The following is a 17,151-nucleotide window of genomic DNA, read 5'->3' as shown; positions in this document are numbered from 1 at the left end:
AATGGATTAAAAGGAGAGGAAACGAGCGAAAACGAGCGACTGCTCACGATTGCTAGGCCAGCAAAGTATCGGCTGAACGCACCCATTATGAAGTATATCTTATATGCAAGCCAGGGTACATACATAGGCTGCGTTAAGTACTGGCAGTGAATATCGAAACACAGCCATACATGTACATACACGATAATAGCGGATTCCGCTTTTCCGTTCAAACGTGCGGGACTCAACTCGCGGAAACGCGGAATCTAGTTACTATTCTGTTCCGCGCTTCCGCGTTTCCGCGTTTCCGCGCTCCATGTAATGGCACCCACAGGCACCGAACGACCGAACTAGTAATTTCGACTCGTACGCCGCGGCCGCCGCGCGGTATACCGTTCACGTTCCACGTTGACGAATTGACGACTACCGTGCCGAACTTCCACGTAGCACGCGGCGGTGGCGGTGCGTGGTAACAATAAGTTTGCACGGTTATGTCGGAGCACTGTAGGACCAGTTGTGTCGTCGTGAGTGGATGTTGATCTCGAAATTGGTCAGTGTTCTTAACAGAAGGGTGCCGGCCGAGCAGCGGAATAAAATGAGAAACTTTAACATTTTTCTATTCGCGGTCGTCTCGACGATCGCACTCGCGGCGAACGGAGGTAATACGATTTACAATTTATTCGCGTGACATATCGTGCGAGATACGCGCGAAAGATCACGAAGCATGAAACAACGTCTGATTTGAGCTTGCAATTCTTTCTCGCCCCGTAATTATTCAGTACGGACGATTTACGCGATCAAATGGCATTTCCCGATGTTTTGCAAATTTTCTATTTTTCATTTTTATGCCGATTCTTATATGCGTATGTTTAGGGTGTTGAAACACCGTTATCGTGAACGAAGTACTTAATATTGTGCAAAAGTTCGCACTTTGATTCAGGTTTAATATGTAAATTTGTATATTTTTACCGTATACCAATGAGAATTGAGTATTTTTATAAGGTACATTTTAAATATTGACTTTTCGTATTAAAAATATATCAATTTGTTTTTACTTATAAAAAAAATTGCTTAAAGATAATATTAAATATATTAAAATTTTATAGATCCTTTTACGTTTACATTTATACTTGTAGGATATGTCCAAGCTCAAGAAGATGAGAATATCGACGATATTGTTGACGTGGAAGGTGAAGAAGGAAGTATAATAACTGAGGAAGAAACGGAGGAAGATACTAGTAATGCCTCAGTTGATGCCGATACAACGATACTTTTCACAAAACCTATTCACAATACGTTGTCTACTCTTGGTATTGAATTTTTCCACTTTGAGATTAAAATGTACGATGTTTTTTTTCCGTAATACTAAAATTTATTGTGAATTTGACAGAATTGCCAGCTGGAAACATAGTAGAATTTCTCGTGGGCTTCACCAACAAGGGTGAAAACGATTTTGTCTTGGAGTCGCTGGACGCTTCTTTCCGCTATGCGATGGACTTTAATTTTTACATTCAAAATTTCTCCACGTTTACGTTTAACAAGATTGTGAAGCCCAAGCACGAAGCTACCTTAGCTTATTCCTTCATACCATCCGAAAGTTTTGCTGGAAGACCGTTTGGCTTGAACGTTAACTTGAATTATAAAGATGCGGTACGTATGATATTATATAGTGGGATATGATATTGCACACGGAGTTTTAAAAAAGCGTTCAGTAGAGTTACGTTATTAAAACTGATCCGAAAATCTCGGCTTTTGGCAAAATCCATTATTTTAATGCACGTCTCTCTTTTTTTAACTCTGTATGTTTCAGAATATATTACTTTTCGCGTATTGACGTATTATTTTTTGCAGAATGGAATTTCCTACAATGAAGCGGTCTTCAATGAAACCATACAAATTATAGAGATAGACGATGGTCTTGATGGAGAAACTGTTTTCCTTTATGTATTCCTCGCGGCATGTGTTATATTAACTCTTGTAGGAGGTCAACAATTATTGTCATCTCTGGGACGCAGATCGCGTTCTTCTACCACTCGTAAAGCACCAGTAGAAATGGGTACATCTAACCCTAACAATGTAGATTACGATTGGTTGCCAAAAGAAACTCTCAACAGAATCAGTAAGTAATCGGAAAGATCAGAAATCTGTTTGGCTATTTTTCTTTCCAATCGAATGAATAGTATAAACAGCTGATATTACAAATTTCTTGATTAATTTGTATCATTGTGTCAGAAAAATAGAAAATACCCACTCTCTGTAAAGAGCGTTGTAACATCAAAGTTTATTACGAATCATGTTTTGTTCACAGATAAATCTCCTAGAACTCCAAAGCAAAGCCCAAGGCAAAGGAAAACAAAAAGATCAGCTGACGATTGAACTATATATTAATATTTATGTATGTATGTTATTTAAAAGTAACGCGGGGGAAAATCTGTATTGCGCGAGATAACTGCAATAATTTTTGGAGAGGTGATTCCGAGTTCTTTTAGTCTCTTCCATAATTTCTTAATTATGAAACAGATTGTATGAACGAGAAATATCCAGTTTTGATAAGTAATCAATTTTGATAAGTAATACAGAACGTGGAGTTCCTCAATGGGTTTTTAACGAGATGCTATTATGGGGAAAGCCATACGGTTATATTCCGTAATATTACAGAATAAGTTGAACTTGATACACGTACGTTCAAAATCAACAGAGAGAATGGTACAGCGATACCCAATGATCTTGTTTTTGCACAAAACCCACACGTAGCTATATGGTACTTACATTAGAATGACGAGTTGTGTACACATTTTTTTCTGAGATTAATTGTAAATTTTTTTTTTTTTTTACGTAATTTGCATTATCACCACGGATAACATGAATGCATGTGTGCGTACAGATGAAATTTGATCGTTCTACAATTATATTGTATATTGGTATGTAGAAATTCAATAAAAAAGTTTTTTACGAAGACTGTCTCGATTTAAAAAAATTTGTTCTCATTTAAAAAATATGTAAGAGATCTCGTCTAGAGAACACCGGCTAGAATCGAAATCCATTTTTCTCTATTTGCATGTGTGGGCGCGCGCAATATAACCTATACACCTATCCATTTGTTAACGCTACCGCGAACAGCCTGGTAGCGCTAAGCGAGTGTAGCGTCTCCCCGAGCGCACCCTGAACGCCGTAATCAGCATCAGCATTATCGGTAGTCGTGCCGTATGCCGTGCGTACACGTAACCTGAAAACAAAAAACACCTGTCGCGGACGTCGTATCCACGCACGTCGTCGTTACTCCGCGCGAGACCCAGCGAGACTTGGCTGTGATTAATTGAAACGGCATCGCAGAGACGACCGCGTAAAATGTCGGATGTGAGAGACTGGTTCAGATCCTTGCCGACGTTTACGAGATATTGGTTATTGGGCACCGCGCTTCTGACGTTACTCGGCAGATTCGGAATTCTGAGCCCGCACACGCTGATCCTGTCCGACCGATATCTGAATAACTTCGAGGTCTGGCGGGCGGTTACGTGCGTCTTGTATTATCCCCTCAGCCAGGGCACCGGCTTTCATTTCCTGATCAACTGCTACTTCTTGTACAATTACTCGTTGAGACTGGAGCGCGGGGAATATGACGGGAAGCCCGCGGATTACGGCTTCCTGCTCATGTTCAATTGGATATGCTGCGTCTTCATCGGATACCTCGGCCACTTCCCCCTGCTCATGGACCCCATGGTGCTCAGCGTGTTGTACGTGTGGTGTCAGCTAAACAAGGATGCCATTGTAAATTTCTGGTTCGGTATGCCTCGCTCCTTTTCTCTCTCTCTCTCTCTCTCTCTCTCTCTCTCTCTCGTCATATTTCATTTATAAATAATAGATAGTGTTATTACGTTGTAACGATATAACGGTATTATAAGTATTGGCTGACATGGAAAACTCTGTCGTCAGGTACGCAATTCAAAGCCATGTACCTGCCGTGGGTCCTGTTTGGATTTAACTTGATTATCTCCGGTGGCGGGACGATGGAGTTTTACGGGATTCTGGTAGGACACCTGTACGTCTTCTTGAAATTTAAGTATCCTCAGGAGCTCGGTGGTCCGGAATTGCTTAAAACTCCTAAGATACTTGAAAGTTTCTTCCCACCTCAAAGAAGTGGGATTCGATCGTTTGGGAATATACCTGCGCCAAGACCGGCGGGAGAGCAGAATGCTCAAGGAAGGAATATATTTGGGGGACACAACTGGGGAAGAGGTCGTGTACTGGGTCAATAGTTGAAAATTTAAAAGAGAAAGACTTGTGAACTCGATAAGAAATTTCTTATTTCATTATATCTGTTTCGCCGTCTGCCGACCGATATACGAGTCCTTACTTCTGCGTTACCGATTCTTCCAAATATCTGTTTGTTGACTTTTGTGCAATTCTGATAATTGGAACGTGAGTTTAATATTTGCATTTCGATGCAATTTAATAAAATAAATAAAATATGGATTTTATAAATATATAAAACTGAAAAGAAATTCTATATTTTTCACACAAAAATTATATCATTGTGAAAAATAGCAAAAATATTTTACGTAATATTTAGTACTTGTAAATACATTATTATTAGTTCACGAATATTTTTTGTAGGAATTATTATAATCTTCAATTTAACAACTGATTATTAATTGCACGTAATGAAGTACGTTCTTCTAATGACGTATCAGGAAATTGGTAAATATTGTTTTCTACAGATTTTTACATTTAATAATATAATTCTATGGAGTGTTTTTAAGTGTGCAAATGTATAAAATTTGCATATATCAATCTTATTATATTACAGAAAATCCAAAATAAAAAATTATGAAAACAATCAACTTTCTAACATTTTCATGTAAATTTATGAACAGTTATCCGTAAATTCGTGAAATGTTTTGAAGCAGAACTTCGATCATGCTCAATTTAATAACTACTGATGTAATTCATCTTGTTACGTGTACTTAAACAAATACAAATGGATAAAGTAATATACATGTGTAGTTAAGGAAATGTAACATAAGGAAATTACAACGTATGTTCAACTCCGTTTTAAGGTATTTTTTATTTTCTGCACCTTACAAAATCTGTAAAAACATAAAATACGAGATACTTAGTGATACACGCGTTTCTATATTGCCGAAAAATTACTATACATGATTTTTTTATTGAGGTTGTCTCCTCAATGGCTAAATGCCTGCTAGCACTCGACACATCGTTTGACGTAGCCAGTGTTAGACAGGTGGATGGGATGCCAACCCCTACCGAGAGCTCAAAGTCAATACTCATCATTTTGATTGTTTAAGTTGAAAGATGAATAACTTCAAGATTATATTAATAATAAATCGCATAATTATATAACGATTAAATATACACACACACATATATATATACACATCGTTAAAATATTTTGTCAAAAATGAAAAGCATGAACCAAGAGCCCTAAACCTACCAACAATTATTCCTCCGGAACTTCCAATTCTCCAGCGTTGATGTCGTCTATAAGATCGTGAGGGGATCTGCCTTCTACGGTGCATCCCACTGACTGACACGTGCCCAAAATTTCCTTGATAGTACCGCCGAGTGTTCGCGACATTGATCTCGATCTCATAGCACGGGCAATGGAAACGATATCGTCGAATGACAGATTACCACTGTGCTTGATATTCTTTTGCCTTTTGCGGTCCCTGGGCGGCTCTTTGAGAGCTTTGATTATCAAAGAAGCAGCCGACGGCACGACTGTGATCGTGGCTTGTCTGTTCTGAATAGTCAGCTGGACTGTGATTTTCAAACCTTTCCAGTCACTGGTGGCCTTGGCAATGTCATCGCCGACTTTTTTCGGAGACTGAAATATGAATATTATTTATCAGTCATCGATGCCTCTTTATTGCATATGGTTAACTATACCTTTTAAGTCAATTTAAAATCAATATATTTTCTATATTTATATAGAAAATGGTCATTTTTAAAATATTCTTTTTTTTTCCTTCAATAAAATCTTATAAAATCATATTGGAATTGCAAACTTTAATCCTAATGAATTCTATTCAAGGTTCGTGAAAAATATAATTTATAATTTTTTATCCATTTGTAAATTTGAAGATAAATTTACAATAGAATTATCTATTTTAGAATATACATATAATTCCTACTTAAAAATAATTGATTTTTAAATGTTTCTTCTCGACTATAAACATGCGTGACAAATAGAAGCAAGTTTTCGCACAAATAAATTCTTTCCAGACTTACCAAACCAAGAGGACCTATTTTAGGGGCAAGAGATGAAGTAGCTCCTACCTCACCACCAACGCATCGCAAAAATACTGAAAAACACAAGTAATTTAACATCTTCTTCTAGGTTATAAAAATTATAAAAGCTTTTAACCTATGTGTGCTACATAAAAAATATTAATAAATTACCTTTCTTTATTTCATTTGGATCGAATTTGGGAGGCATTTTGGTAGTTTTTGTTACGGATTCTTAGAAGAAAACGCAGATGAAATGTGATCACGAGAAAACCGCGTCTCTAACCCACGAGTTCTACAACGGAAAGGCTGCTGGCTGCTGGCAGTGCTGGCTAGATTGCTGAGAAATAACCGGCAGGAACGGAACGGAAACCGGTTACCGGAAAAAAGTCTCGGCAGTGTTGCCAATATACATATAGGCGATGAGCCTTCTTCTGCATTCAAATATTCAAAACACAATGGATGGTCAGGTTTGTTCTTTTTAGCTGAACTTCTTACATTATCTTTTCTGTTTTTCTTTCTTTGGTAATAATTTTATTTTCGTAAATATATACATTAATAGTATACATAATATATATATATATATATTGCATCTTATTTTATCTTATTTTTTAATTCTATAATCACAGAGTTTTACATTGAAAGCAAAGATTAAATTACAAAGCATAATTAAATCTTAAATCTTATATACGCGCATAGATTGTAAAAGACCTTATTCATCTCGAAATTTTTTAGAAATTCAATAAGTATTGCTATGTATTATCGGTCGAGTCCGGTGGGAAGTTTGACGTGTCAATGAGAAGTTCTTCGTTTATATTCCGCAACTTTTCTTCCGATTCGTACTCTTCAATGTCCTCGCTTGAATCCGTTAAAGTTTGCGGCCCGGTAGATTTGTACTGAAATGCGGAATGTGACAAGTCGACTTCAACCGGGAATAACGTTACCGTCGACAATAGATCCCGCGTATTGGCATAATACTTGGCTAGACCTGCTGCAAACTTGTGCAGCTGCCATACGACGTCCTGAACGTGCTTATTGTCCAGCAACTCAAGCTTTACCAGCACGTCTGAGCGAAGCTTCGCGAACCTCGCGCGAGCTTCCTGTCGACACCTCAGTACCAGACGATATTCATAATTGCCCGTTTCCACGCGATAAAGAGGCTCTTGCAGAGCGGCACAGCTCTGCTCCTCGTCATCCAATTCCTTCACCTTCAAACAGTAGGACAGATATTCAAATTTTGCATCGGCGTACTTGCTAATGGTCAACCGTGTATCTGGTATAGCCTTGTTAAGATATGTTCCCAAGTCACTCAGTATTGGTTTCAGGGTCTTTAGCATTATCACTCCAAACTTTTCCATTTGCCTATGCTGCTCTCCAAATTGTCTGAAGGCTTCACTGGCGCGTGGCTGCGGTTCTCGCGCTCCTATGGCGGCAAAAGCATCTCCGAATACTAAAAAGAAACACAGTTGTGCGAATAAATAATTCTATGCAACTTTTGACGATACTTGTTTGAAACTTTTGTACCTTTATAAATTTGTGTCAGATCGAAGAAAGCATGTAACGTAGCTTTAGCATGCGTCACGAGGCCTCTATAGAAATTTTCCGTGCGTTTCAACATCATCAATCTTTGGACAAGGGCGTCGTTACAAAGGATGGCTCGCGATAGTCCAAGTGCGTCAGCTGTAGCGCTACCCATTCCTTCGACCAGCCTATGCTTTACCTGCAAATCCAGAAATTTGCAGTTATTATACAATTTGTCCAGAGTTGTGCTACAACGTAATCCAATGTACGCACCTTTTTGAGAGCAATGTCGAGCGTACGGCCTTGTTTTGGATCGGCATGTAACTTGTTGTAATTAACGCTGACTTGTGACTCGCAGGATTGTATCATTTTTGCAACCTCCACTTTAGTTTTACCCTTTACCGATGCTCCGTTCACCGCAACAAGCTCGTCGCCCGCTTGAAGAGTACCGTCTGAAGCAACTGGGGTGTTGTCGAAAATTTGCACGATGTAGAGACACGGGCAAAGTGGTGCACCGCCGCCGATGCTTATACCGATTAGATTACTAGTATCCTTCTGTATTACGATGTTCCCAGATGTGATTGTCATACCCCTGAAATTTAATAAAAAAATATGTGTGATATACCGTAATCTTTAAGTAAATATAAACATACAGCGTGTTAAAGCTTTTACAAAAAAGTTATTAAATATACGATTTTTAAAAAATGCTCTGGTTTTTATAAAATTCAAATAGAATATACAATATCTATCGATATATATTTCTAATAAAAAAAAGATAATTACAAATCTATATATATGTATAAAGACATTTATTAGAAATATACATTATATCATGTCCAAAATCATTAAAAATTTGTTAACATTATCTAAAGTTGTGAAAATATTTAACAATCTTTTATGCTGTGTGTAACGTCAAATTTTCACAAGAGTGCTTTTAAATTAGAAAAATCATAATAGTCATTATAAGTTTTATCAGTTGCAATACATTCCATGAGTTTCCGGCAACATTTAATTTAACAATATAAATATCTTTCAAAGAGAGATGTTTCATGACAAAACTTACAAGTGGTCGTTGAGTCGCCGCTGTATATATCGATCTTGCGTAACCAATTCTATATCTGTTCTAGGTCCCGATAAGCAACAGTGTAAAAGGAAGAAATTGAAACTTGGCGCAGAAAGAGAGATATATATGAAGCAAAAAGAAATGTCAAAAGTCAATATAAACACAAGAATAGTGCGTACATGCGATCTTCCATCATAGTCAGCTGGTGCATTTCCATGCTGGCCGATGGTACGGTGGTCAGAGCGACAGAATCTTCGTCCAAAGTTGATTCGTTCAAACTTTCAAGCATGCTAGTATTTGCGAACGTGGTTGGAATAGCCGAATCGCTAGACCTTCCCTCAAACTTTTCCCACCGCACCGTTCGGCATTCAGGCATGCATTTTACGACCGATAGAAAACGCAATAGGACTGTAATACAGCACAACGAATATAGTGCGACAAAATTTTGACTAATGATAAACAATCGTCAAGATCCACGATCTTCTACATAACCAACATTTTATCCTCCTCGAAGAAGAAATCGTCCTCAAAGTCCATACCCAGGCCAGTCATGCTTGTTAATATCTGTAATGTGAGCGATCGTTATTTACATCTATAGCGTTTCTTTCGCAATTTCTATTAATTTATTCCATATAAAATAAACGCAAAATATACGACAGGAATAGAACGTCGTCCGCAAAAATTATTACGTTGTGAGTTATCGTGTCAATAATGGATCCGGGATACGTCGATACGCTTCTCGCACGTTTTCACATTTAATTAAAAACCAAAGCTAATAAATAATTTAATAACTGATAAAACACGATATTGATTACGTTTTTTATACAGAGGTGTCAGGTGTCTCATCAAATTGATCAAATAAGTTCGTTCTTTTTTTAGCGTACTCGCGAGTCTCGCGTACTGGAGTAAAAGTAGGACAAGCGAGGGCAGCACAAAGAGGGAATTCAATTGGTCGATTCAACACAGGATTTTTTTGATTGGTTGATCACCTTTCTGCTGTCAGCAGTGTCAGCACTGGTTGTGTGTCACGTGTCACGTGAGCCACGTGGCGTTTGTCGCGCATGCGTCTCGATTTTGCCGGCTATGTTACGCGATATCCGGTTACCGAAGACTCTCTCCCCGGTCTCTTCCGTCTTCCGTCGCAGTCGCGAACTTGGGTGTTTGTTCTCTCTCGCGGAGCTAAGGTCGGATCGACGACTTACACCGATTTTAAGTTCCATCCGTGTCTCGAGAAGCCAAATCTAAACGGGAAAAATGACGACCGAAGCCGAGCTCGCGTGCGTTTATTCCGCGTTGATACTCGTCGACGACGACATCGCCGTAACCGTAAGTATCGTTCACGCGGCTCTTGTCACGCTTGTGTCCGTTCTCGCCGCCTATGGTTTCGGTTTTATCGGTTTTGCGTCCCAACTTCCACCGCGCTCGCGCGTCTGTTTATTAATTATCGTAATTGCCTCATCTATGTCTTCTTTTTAAACAAATACTTTTCTATTCAACGAGTCATATCTTGGCTTAATCTCTCGGAACCTAACCCTGGAGTATGCACGTGTTCCTTTGTGGCAAAAGCATCAAAGGTTTAATTAATTTTGGTGATTTTGCATTATCATGTAATTTCTAACGATAAAGGGTCATATCGTGAATCTAATTTTTGTTGTTACGTTGTTTTATCGCGTGATAGTTTTTATTAAATATTTATACCGTATGTGCTACGTAGATTATACAGCGATTACAATCCATTAAACATTTACTACATACAATTTTTGTCGATTATAAAATTTGCAAAACAGAAATGTTTGACGGTCTCTTAATCGATTCGTGATAATTTGTAGAAGCATCTCTTAATTTATTAAGGCTATAATGCATCGCCTACAATGACGGCAGGAGTAACATCTTACTGCTTATGTCTTACTGCATTACTCCTGCTACCATTGTAGACGACGCTTAATAGTTGTCCAATTTTTCAATGCATTTCTGCATTGAAAATGTGTTCTCGGCATTTCAATCTTTTAAAAAAGGACAATATTTTCATAATCAAAGCAAAGTAATGTTTCACTACATTTTATATAAGGTGGCGCTTTTTGTTCGATTCCACTATTGCAAAAAGTTAAATATAGTCTTTAATCAAATTGTTGGGTTTTGTGAAATGATAGAATCTGCAAATTAATTTTATGTAAAATTAAAAATGAGTACAATGTATTATCTTGAATTATGTTTTCATTTCACAGGGCGAGAAGATACAGACGATTTTAAAAGCGGCCAATGTAAATGTTGAATCTTATTGGCCCGGACTTTTTGCTAAAGCCTTGGAAGGCGTAAATGTTAAAGAATTAATTACCAACATCGGATCTGGTGTCGGAGCGGCACCTGCAGGAGCAGGTAATACATATACTTTCCTATTGATAGACTATAAGCTTTAATTATAAGTACCAGTACTTATGTTCTTTTTACTTTCCTGCAAAATATGCAGCAAGAAAGTATTAAGTAAATACTTTGGAATATATAACTGTGCATTTATCTATAAATAGATTTGGAAGAACGTTATTTAAGTTTGCTATAAATTTGCAAATATTTATTATCCTCTTCATCCACCGATCTAGATCATTTAAATTGCTAGCCCGGTCAGCAAAAGAGGTGAAAGAAATTGAAAACAAACTTTCTGATTATATCAGTAAAGATAGAATCTTAAAGTTTAGTTAGCAACATGGAAAACTATAGAAAAATTGTAACTGAAATGCTACTTCAATATATCGCAATATGAATTAATCTTTATTTTTTTTAATATTATTTATTCTGACAAACAATCTGACACTATTATTCTTTTATAAAAAAATATATTTCGTTCTTTTAAAGCTCCAGCTGCTGCAGCGCCCGTTAGCACCGAAGCTGCTCCAGCCAAAGAAGAAAAGAAGAAGGAAGAACCAGAGGAAGAATCAGACGACGATATGGGTTTCGGTGAGTACATCAAATTTATAATATTTAAATCTTAAGAAGATAACTGAAGAACAGCGTAACAAATATTCAGTGATTAATATAGCATGTATTAGCTACGGAATATACACATGATGATAATATTTCAAAAGAATGAGAATACAATAAATTAATTATCTTATTCAATGGACGTAATTAATTCTGATATTAATCGCAATGCACTATCTGCTTACAGGCCTATTCGACTAGGGATCAGGGATCGCGTTGGTCCATTCCTTTTTATGTATGTACTGTTATATTGTACACACGATATAAACAATGAAAACATTTTGATAAGAAAAGTGTATACTTTTTTCCAACCATAGAAAAGCGATCGCAAACAATAAGGGTTTTACTTTTCTCTTATTATATACGAAATATGTAATGTGTATGAGAATATTTCGATGAAACATGCGTAGAACATGTTCAATGAACTCTATGTGGGAAAAAAATATATTTCCTATTTTTGTTCTCTCTATAGTCATACATATATCTATATAGAATTCTATTTTTTTTGTACCGTGTATATTCAACGGAGTAAGCTACAATTCTCTAACCACATTATATTTTATTTCTCGGTATTATCTATCTGCTGATCGGTAATATGCGCTAGTAAATTCAGTCAATCTCTTACGTAGCATTTAATAACAATTGTACCGTCGTTAAAAGAACCTGCTTTTATCGGCGGATTTGTTTTTGAATACACCGTCTTGTTCAACAAAGTTACTTTTATGTGCACTCTGCTATGTAGACTCTAGCTTGAATAATTATTACAATTTGTCGCATAATAATTTGATTACATATTCGTGCTGTTACGTTATATAAGATGATTGGTCGGCAATATTCCGTTATTTCATTTCTTAATCAATTGGTGTATATGGAGTGAAAATAGTTGTAAATTGAGAATTGTCAATCTTGATATGACTTTGAAAATGCCAAAATTAAGATCACCACTTTGCTCTTTTCAAAACCAAGCAATTTTTATCTAAAACATTTCTCGCTAAAATACTTAGTTTAGGAGATAAAATATTTTAACACTTTAGTACGTAGTGGTGGTATACAAGGTGGTTTACGACCATCTTGTGTACATATATTTTCTCCTTTTTTTTTTAACAGCAATTTAATTTTTTAATTCGCCGATATCATCATGTTGCGCTTCTGGTTCTGATAATGGCAACCATTGTGCCGAAGCACCCGTTCCGGATAATACACGCTGAAACAATTCTCTTTGACACGAGCCGGATACCTCGCACTTGGCCAAGAGCTCACCACTCGCTCGTAGCACAGAGAATTGTAAGACACACTTCGGTAATATGTCGCTGCTAATATCAAAAGTAAGAATATCGTTCCACACGGGACTGGTAACCTCGCGTTGTACACTCGATTTCTTCTTCTTGAGACTCTTACCGTCCTGGATCAGTGACACCTAAACGATTTTTATTTTAAGTAAACCAAATTTAAGGTCAGTGCATCGATACGTACGTACCTTCACATACGGATTGGCGTTTACAGGATCGTCGAAAATGGGTAAATTTCTCGCCCTGACGACGATAATCGTCAGTTTCTCTATGGACAATTGATACGAGATGGAGACCATCAATTCACCCAGAGGCGGCGCTTTAAATCCACCCTCCGCCCCATATCGAAGAATTGGTTTTACGAGAGTGATCAAGTTTGCACCGAGATCCGGCACGGAAGAAAGAGGAAGCTGTACGTAGCCTAAACCACGATGTCTCGTAAACGCATCGAAATCATAGAGCAGAATTTCTAATGTTCGTCCAGCCACTGATGATGCAGGCGTTACTTCAAAAACGAAGTCTTCATCGAATACTAAAAAAAAGATCAGATATATAAAATATGTTGATGTTTTTAAAGCAGAGAGAAGAATGAGAGTGGTCATGCCCGCAACCCGTATTTAAGCTGTTACCGAATCCTGTAGGTAATGTGCACGATAATTGATTCTCTTTGGAAAAAAAAAAAAAAATTGTGAACATAACACAGAAAAGAATCACAAAATCGTGGACACAGCACGGAAGAGGACCACAAAATCGTGCACATTACATACAGGATTCGGTAACAGCTAAAACGCGCGCGCAAGCGGGCATGACCATTCTCAAATCTCATCCTTTTCTCTGCTTTAAAGAGAGTTGCGTCATTTTGCGATAACCCCGTTAAAATAATAGGAAAATAGTTACCAGGATTCAAAGTACGTCTGTGTATTGTAGTTTGCCATACGTTATTACGATCAGGTAACAAACGTATCTTGGCGTAAGGGTCTGCGATGCCGCTCAATTCTCGGGCGCGAAGATCGTGTGCCTTTGTAAAACGCGAAGAAAAAAAAAATGATTATTCCGATCTATACATTCGGCAATAGTAAATACATGATCTAGACGATGTACGCGAGAAATAGATACCTCGATCAGTCTCACTGTAAGTATTCCAGCGTTGACATCGTATATCAAACCCAATTTTAATTCACCCCTGATTTCGTCAGACGAAGAAGTTGAAGAGGAAGACGAGAGCTATGATACAAAAAATACACTTAGCTGCAGTAATCCAATTATTGACGAATTGAGAACAATATCACGAAACTACGATATACCTTGTGCCGTGGAGATGATTCGATCTCGACGCTGTTCAACCTGGAGTAAGACCCGTCTATACTCCGCGGCGGTGGTCTGACGATTATCACGCGCTTGTCAGACGCGATCACTGTGCCTTCCGGAATGGGTGGTGCAAGAGGACTCATTGGAGACGGAGAAATATCATCTGATTCCGAGAGATGGTGTATAACTGCGAAAGGAACGCGTTCAGGTGTATAACGGAAGACACTTCAATGTCGCGATTCCATTAAATTGACCAAATCTTTCGATTTTAAGAAATATATCAAAAAGATTAAACATACGTCATAGTCAAAATTCGAATTCGTAAAATGTCTGACTAATTCAATTCCAATTCTACTGTGTCTGCTGGCTTATTAGAATTTTTAGAACACACATGTATCTACCTCTTCTAGGCGAATCACTGGCAATGCTGTCAAATACATGATCAGACTGCCATTCATCATCATCCGACTGACTGTCATTACGTCTGATGATCTTATTTTCCCGCGAAAGAGCAACACCGACTAAAACGTCTTTCGATGACTTGGCTGCCTCTTCGGCTCTGTCTAACAAATCTTTCTCAAACCTGAAAGAGATTATATTATTTATTAATTTTTCGGTACATTGGAACTGTGCGTGATAATCGGCTTATTTATAGAAAAATGGTAAATTAAATTAAGGCTAATATAAGTCTGAAAGTGCAGATATTTGTGCAATATCACAGTAATGTTTTCTACTTCAACCTCATTAGAGCTAATTGCGGTCTCTCTCCAGGTCTTTTTCAGCCAATCAAATATAAATTTAAGTAAGGAATTATTTCAGTAAAGGCCGATACTAGTTCTAATGCGGTACAAATAAAAATATAGTTGTGATATGGCACATTTGCAACTTTGTATCAATCTTAATTAAATCTATTAAATTTTATTGCTATTTTAGCGATAATTTTTTTATGTTATCGTTATTAATTGTAAGCTGAATCATTATTTGACAGTTGTGATGAATGCAATAAGTGATGTTATAGACTTTATTCAGCATCGCTATGTCGGATTTTAGAACAGAATTTTAGGAAAATTATTAGTCGCGACTAAGTTATCCAAGCTAAAAATATACATTATATTCTAGGGAAGAAGGAAGAATACGAGGAATACGTGCCAGTTGAGCGGTCCTCCGACCGAAGTAAGCAATCGTCGGCGACGCGCGCAAATAGTGTAGACGATCACCGCTGAGATTGCCCCGGTAGCGGCTCCAACCGTTCCTAGAATCGCGACCACTCCGGCACCGTGAACATCCATCTTAATTGCGAACCTGCATTCGACATTACGATCAAATTTGACTTTTCATCGTCGAGCGGATTCACCACGATCCGCGTTGCAACGCCATGGCGATTAAACAGTTATTATCCAATTTTATTTGATTATATGTATCAACCTCACCAACTTAGGATGACCTCGAACAAATTCCAATCAATTTAATCAGCAATCAATTCCATCGGCAGAGTTGTTCAAAGCAAAATTCCTAAATGTCGTTCACTTTGTCAAATCCCTTTTTTCGCGTGTTAAATAAGAAAAAAAATTAATGATTCTACTCACGTTAACAAAATAACGTTACTCGATAAGTTGATCGCTGATTAAGTTAATTGAAGTTTGGTCGAAATCACCCTTAAAGTTGATCCCCAGTTCAATTTACACGTCTTGTACATAAATAGAATATGTTTTTCACGCATATGTTACACTCTTTCTCTTTCTTTCTGGTACGCGCACGCGTTCTTCTAAGTACAAAGATACGACTATAATTTGAGAGAGGATAGCTAATTGCTACGTCATCCTCGTTTGTTCCAGATGGTGCAACTGGATCTGTGGAAATAAATCGCCCGGGGATTTGCAGGCGTCATTATTCTCGAATGCCAAAGCGTACTCTTTGGAATATAACGCGCTCCTCCGGAAATAAGACACGAGACAAGTATCATTAGTCAGACATACGGCAAAACGTGTGGTAAATACGCACACTTACCCCTGTCATCCGCACGGCGTTACATTACATTCTCGTTTACGCTGGAACCTGGAACGAGAAACTGGGGGCAACGACCTGCTCCTTAGCTCCGAAGTCGAGGAAAAACGAGTCACGGCGAGAATGATGGATCAGCAAACGGCGGATGATCTATCAATGGGCATGTTAAAATTCATGCCCTCCGTAGAACGTACACTTTCACACCTCGTAGACTCACCCTCGGAGGAGCGCCGTGAGGAGGACGTGCGCACGCGCCGGCACACAGATTCTCATCTCCGCTAACGACGGCGAAGGATCATCGAGCGACCTTGACTCCCTAAAGGTGAAGTGCGCATTGCGGGTGAAAATTTTTAAACAATTTTTTCCCGCCCGCTCGCGCAGCGAGCAGTCGCGAAAGCGCGCATGGCGCACAAGTGAAAACGCTAAAGAAATGTTAATTAACACTTGATTTGCATATACCTGCGAGCCTGCGATGACAATTTGTAGCCCGAGTCCTATACAAGAGGTCTTCCTAGAAAATAAGTAAAAGAATTTTCTTAAAATACACGTAAAGTAATAATTTCCTTTATATAATTTTGATTATTAATCGATCGTTGATTACTGATCGTCAATCGATTGCTTTTTTAATAACTTCAAGTGATTTACTTGTTGATAAAAAACAGCAATCGGCACGCATATTCCTTTCTTTTTAGACGTTATAAACATTTTTCATGTTTATTATTGTTACATAGGGAAGAGGAAGGAGAGAAAGATATCGCGCTACCA

General features: G+C 37.9%; 6 protein-coding genes and 1 long non-coding RNA gene across 12 annotated transcripts; 4 read left to right on the top strand and 3 right to left on the bottom strand.

Moving 5' to 3' along the window:
- The first annotated feature begins 396 nt into the window (after nt 1-396).
- L(1)g0320 (signal sequence receptor subunit 1 l(1)G0320) lies at nt 397-2,935 on the top strand. The gene is made up of 5 exons (XM_077424836.1): nt 397-638; nt 1,116-1,289; nt 1,370-1,629; nt 1,831-2,098; nt 2,288-2,935. The coding sequence occupies exons 1-5, from the start codon at nt 512-514 to the stop codon at nt 2,353-2,355; spliced, it is 897 nt and encodes a 298-aa protein (XP_077280962.1). The 5' UTR covers nt 397-511; the 3' UTR covers nt 2,356-2,935.
- A 197-nt stretch (nt 2,936-3,132) lies between these two features.
- On the top strand, nt 3,133-5,031 carry Der-1 (derlin 1). Its single transcript, XM_077424837.1, has 2 exons — nt 3,133-3,763; nt 3,913-5,031. The coding sequence occupies exons 1-2, from the start codon at nt 3,328-3,330 to the stop codon at nt 4,233-4,235; spliced, it is 759 nt and encodes a 252-aa protein (XP_077280963.1). The 5' UTR covers nt 3,133-3,327; the 3' UTR covers nt 4,236-5,031.
- Nucleotides 5,026-6,560, bottom strand: Rpl12 (ribosomal protein L12). The gene is made up of 4 exons (XM_077424838.1): nt 6,400-6,560; nt 6,229-6,302; nt 5,432-5,824; nt 5,026-5,066 (listed from the first exon to the last, which is right to left on the bottom strand). Exons 1-3 carry the CDS (start codon nt 6,434-6,436, stop codon nt 5,438-5,440), a joined length of 498 nt encoding a protein of 165 aa, XP_077280964.1. The 5' UTR covers nt 6,437-6,560; the 3' UTR covers nt 5,026-5,066; nt 5,432-5,437.
- A 291-nt stretch (nt 6,561-6,851) lies between these two features.
- On the bottom strand, nt 6,852-9,662 carry Pick1 (protein interacting with PRKCA 1). Of its 6 annotated transcripts, XM_077424767.1 has the most exons (7): nt 9,499-9,662; nt 9,306-9,373; nt 8,989-9,217; nt 8,810-8,869; nt 8,020-8,338; nt 7,750-7,945; nt 6,852-7,675 (listed from the first exon to the last, which is right to left on the bottom strand). In XM_077424767.1, exons 3-7 carry the CDS (start codon nt 9,183-9,185, stop codon nt 6,978-6,980), a joined length of 1,470 nt encoding a protein of 489 aa, XP_077280893.1. In that variant the 5' UTR covers nt 9,186-9,217; nt 9,306-9,373; nt 9,499-9,662; the 3' UTR covers nt 6,852-6,977. The 6 variants fall into 6 exon arrangements, with proteins under 6 accessions (XP_077280893.1, XP_077280898.1, XP_077280895.1 ...); XM_077424772.1 differs by having other exon boundaries at nt 8,810-8,864; nt 8,989-9,373; XM_077424769.1 differs by lacking the exon at nt 8,810-8,869.
- A 256-nt stretch (nt 9,663-9,918) lies between these two features.
- On the top strand, nt 9,919-12,078 carry Rplp1 (ribosomal protein LP1). Its single transcript, XM_077424794.1, has 4 exons — nt 9,919-10,135; nt 11,035-11,185; nt 11,660-11,761; nt 11,973-12,078. Exons 1-4 carry the CDS (start codon nt 10,064-10,066, stop codon nt 11,984-11,986), a joined length of 339 nt encoding a protein of 112 aa, XP_077280920.1. The 5' UTR covers nt 9,919-10,063; the 3' UTR covers nt 11,987-12,078.
- LOC143907796 (synaptotagmin-5-like) lies at nt 11,827-17,145 on the bottom strand. The gene is made up of 10 exons (XM_077424774.1): nt 17,032-17,145; nt 16,846-16,897; nt 16,390-16,702; nt 15,532-15,684; nt 14,784-14,965; nt 14,379-14,569; nt 14,191-14,298; nt 13,972-14,092; nt 13,263-13,606; nt 11,827-13,202 (listed from the first exon to the last, which is right to left on the bottom strand). Exons 4-10 carry the CDS (start codon nt 15,669-15,671, stop codon nt 12,897-12,899), a joined length of 1,392 nt encoding a protein of 463 aa, XP_077280900.1. The 5' UTR covers nt 15,672-15,684; nt 16,390-16,702; nt 16,846-16,897; nt 17,032-17,145; the 3' UTR covers nt 11,827-12,896.
- On the top strand, nt 14,916-15,670 carry LOC143907806 (uncharacterized). The gene is made up of 2 exons (XR_013259970.1): nt 14,916-15,044; nt 15,502-15,670. It is a non-coding gene; the product is annotated as an uncharacterized LOC143907806 (long non-coding RNA).
- Nucleotides 17,146-17,151: the final 6 nt, after the last annotated feature.

Source organism: Temnothorax americanus, unplaced genomic scaffold, assembly GCF_048541705.1.
Source record: "Temnothorax americanus isolate GAGA-0224 unplaced genomic scaffold, ASM4854170v1 Scaffold9, whole genome shotgun sequence".
Taxonomy (NCBI): domain Eukaryota; kingdom Metazoa; phylum Arthropoda; class Insecta; order Hymenoptera; family Formicidae; genus Temnothorax; species Temnothorax americanus.
Note: the sequence above shows the minus strand (reverse complement) of the source record. Positions and strands in the feature narration are given on the sequence as shown.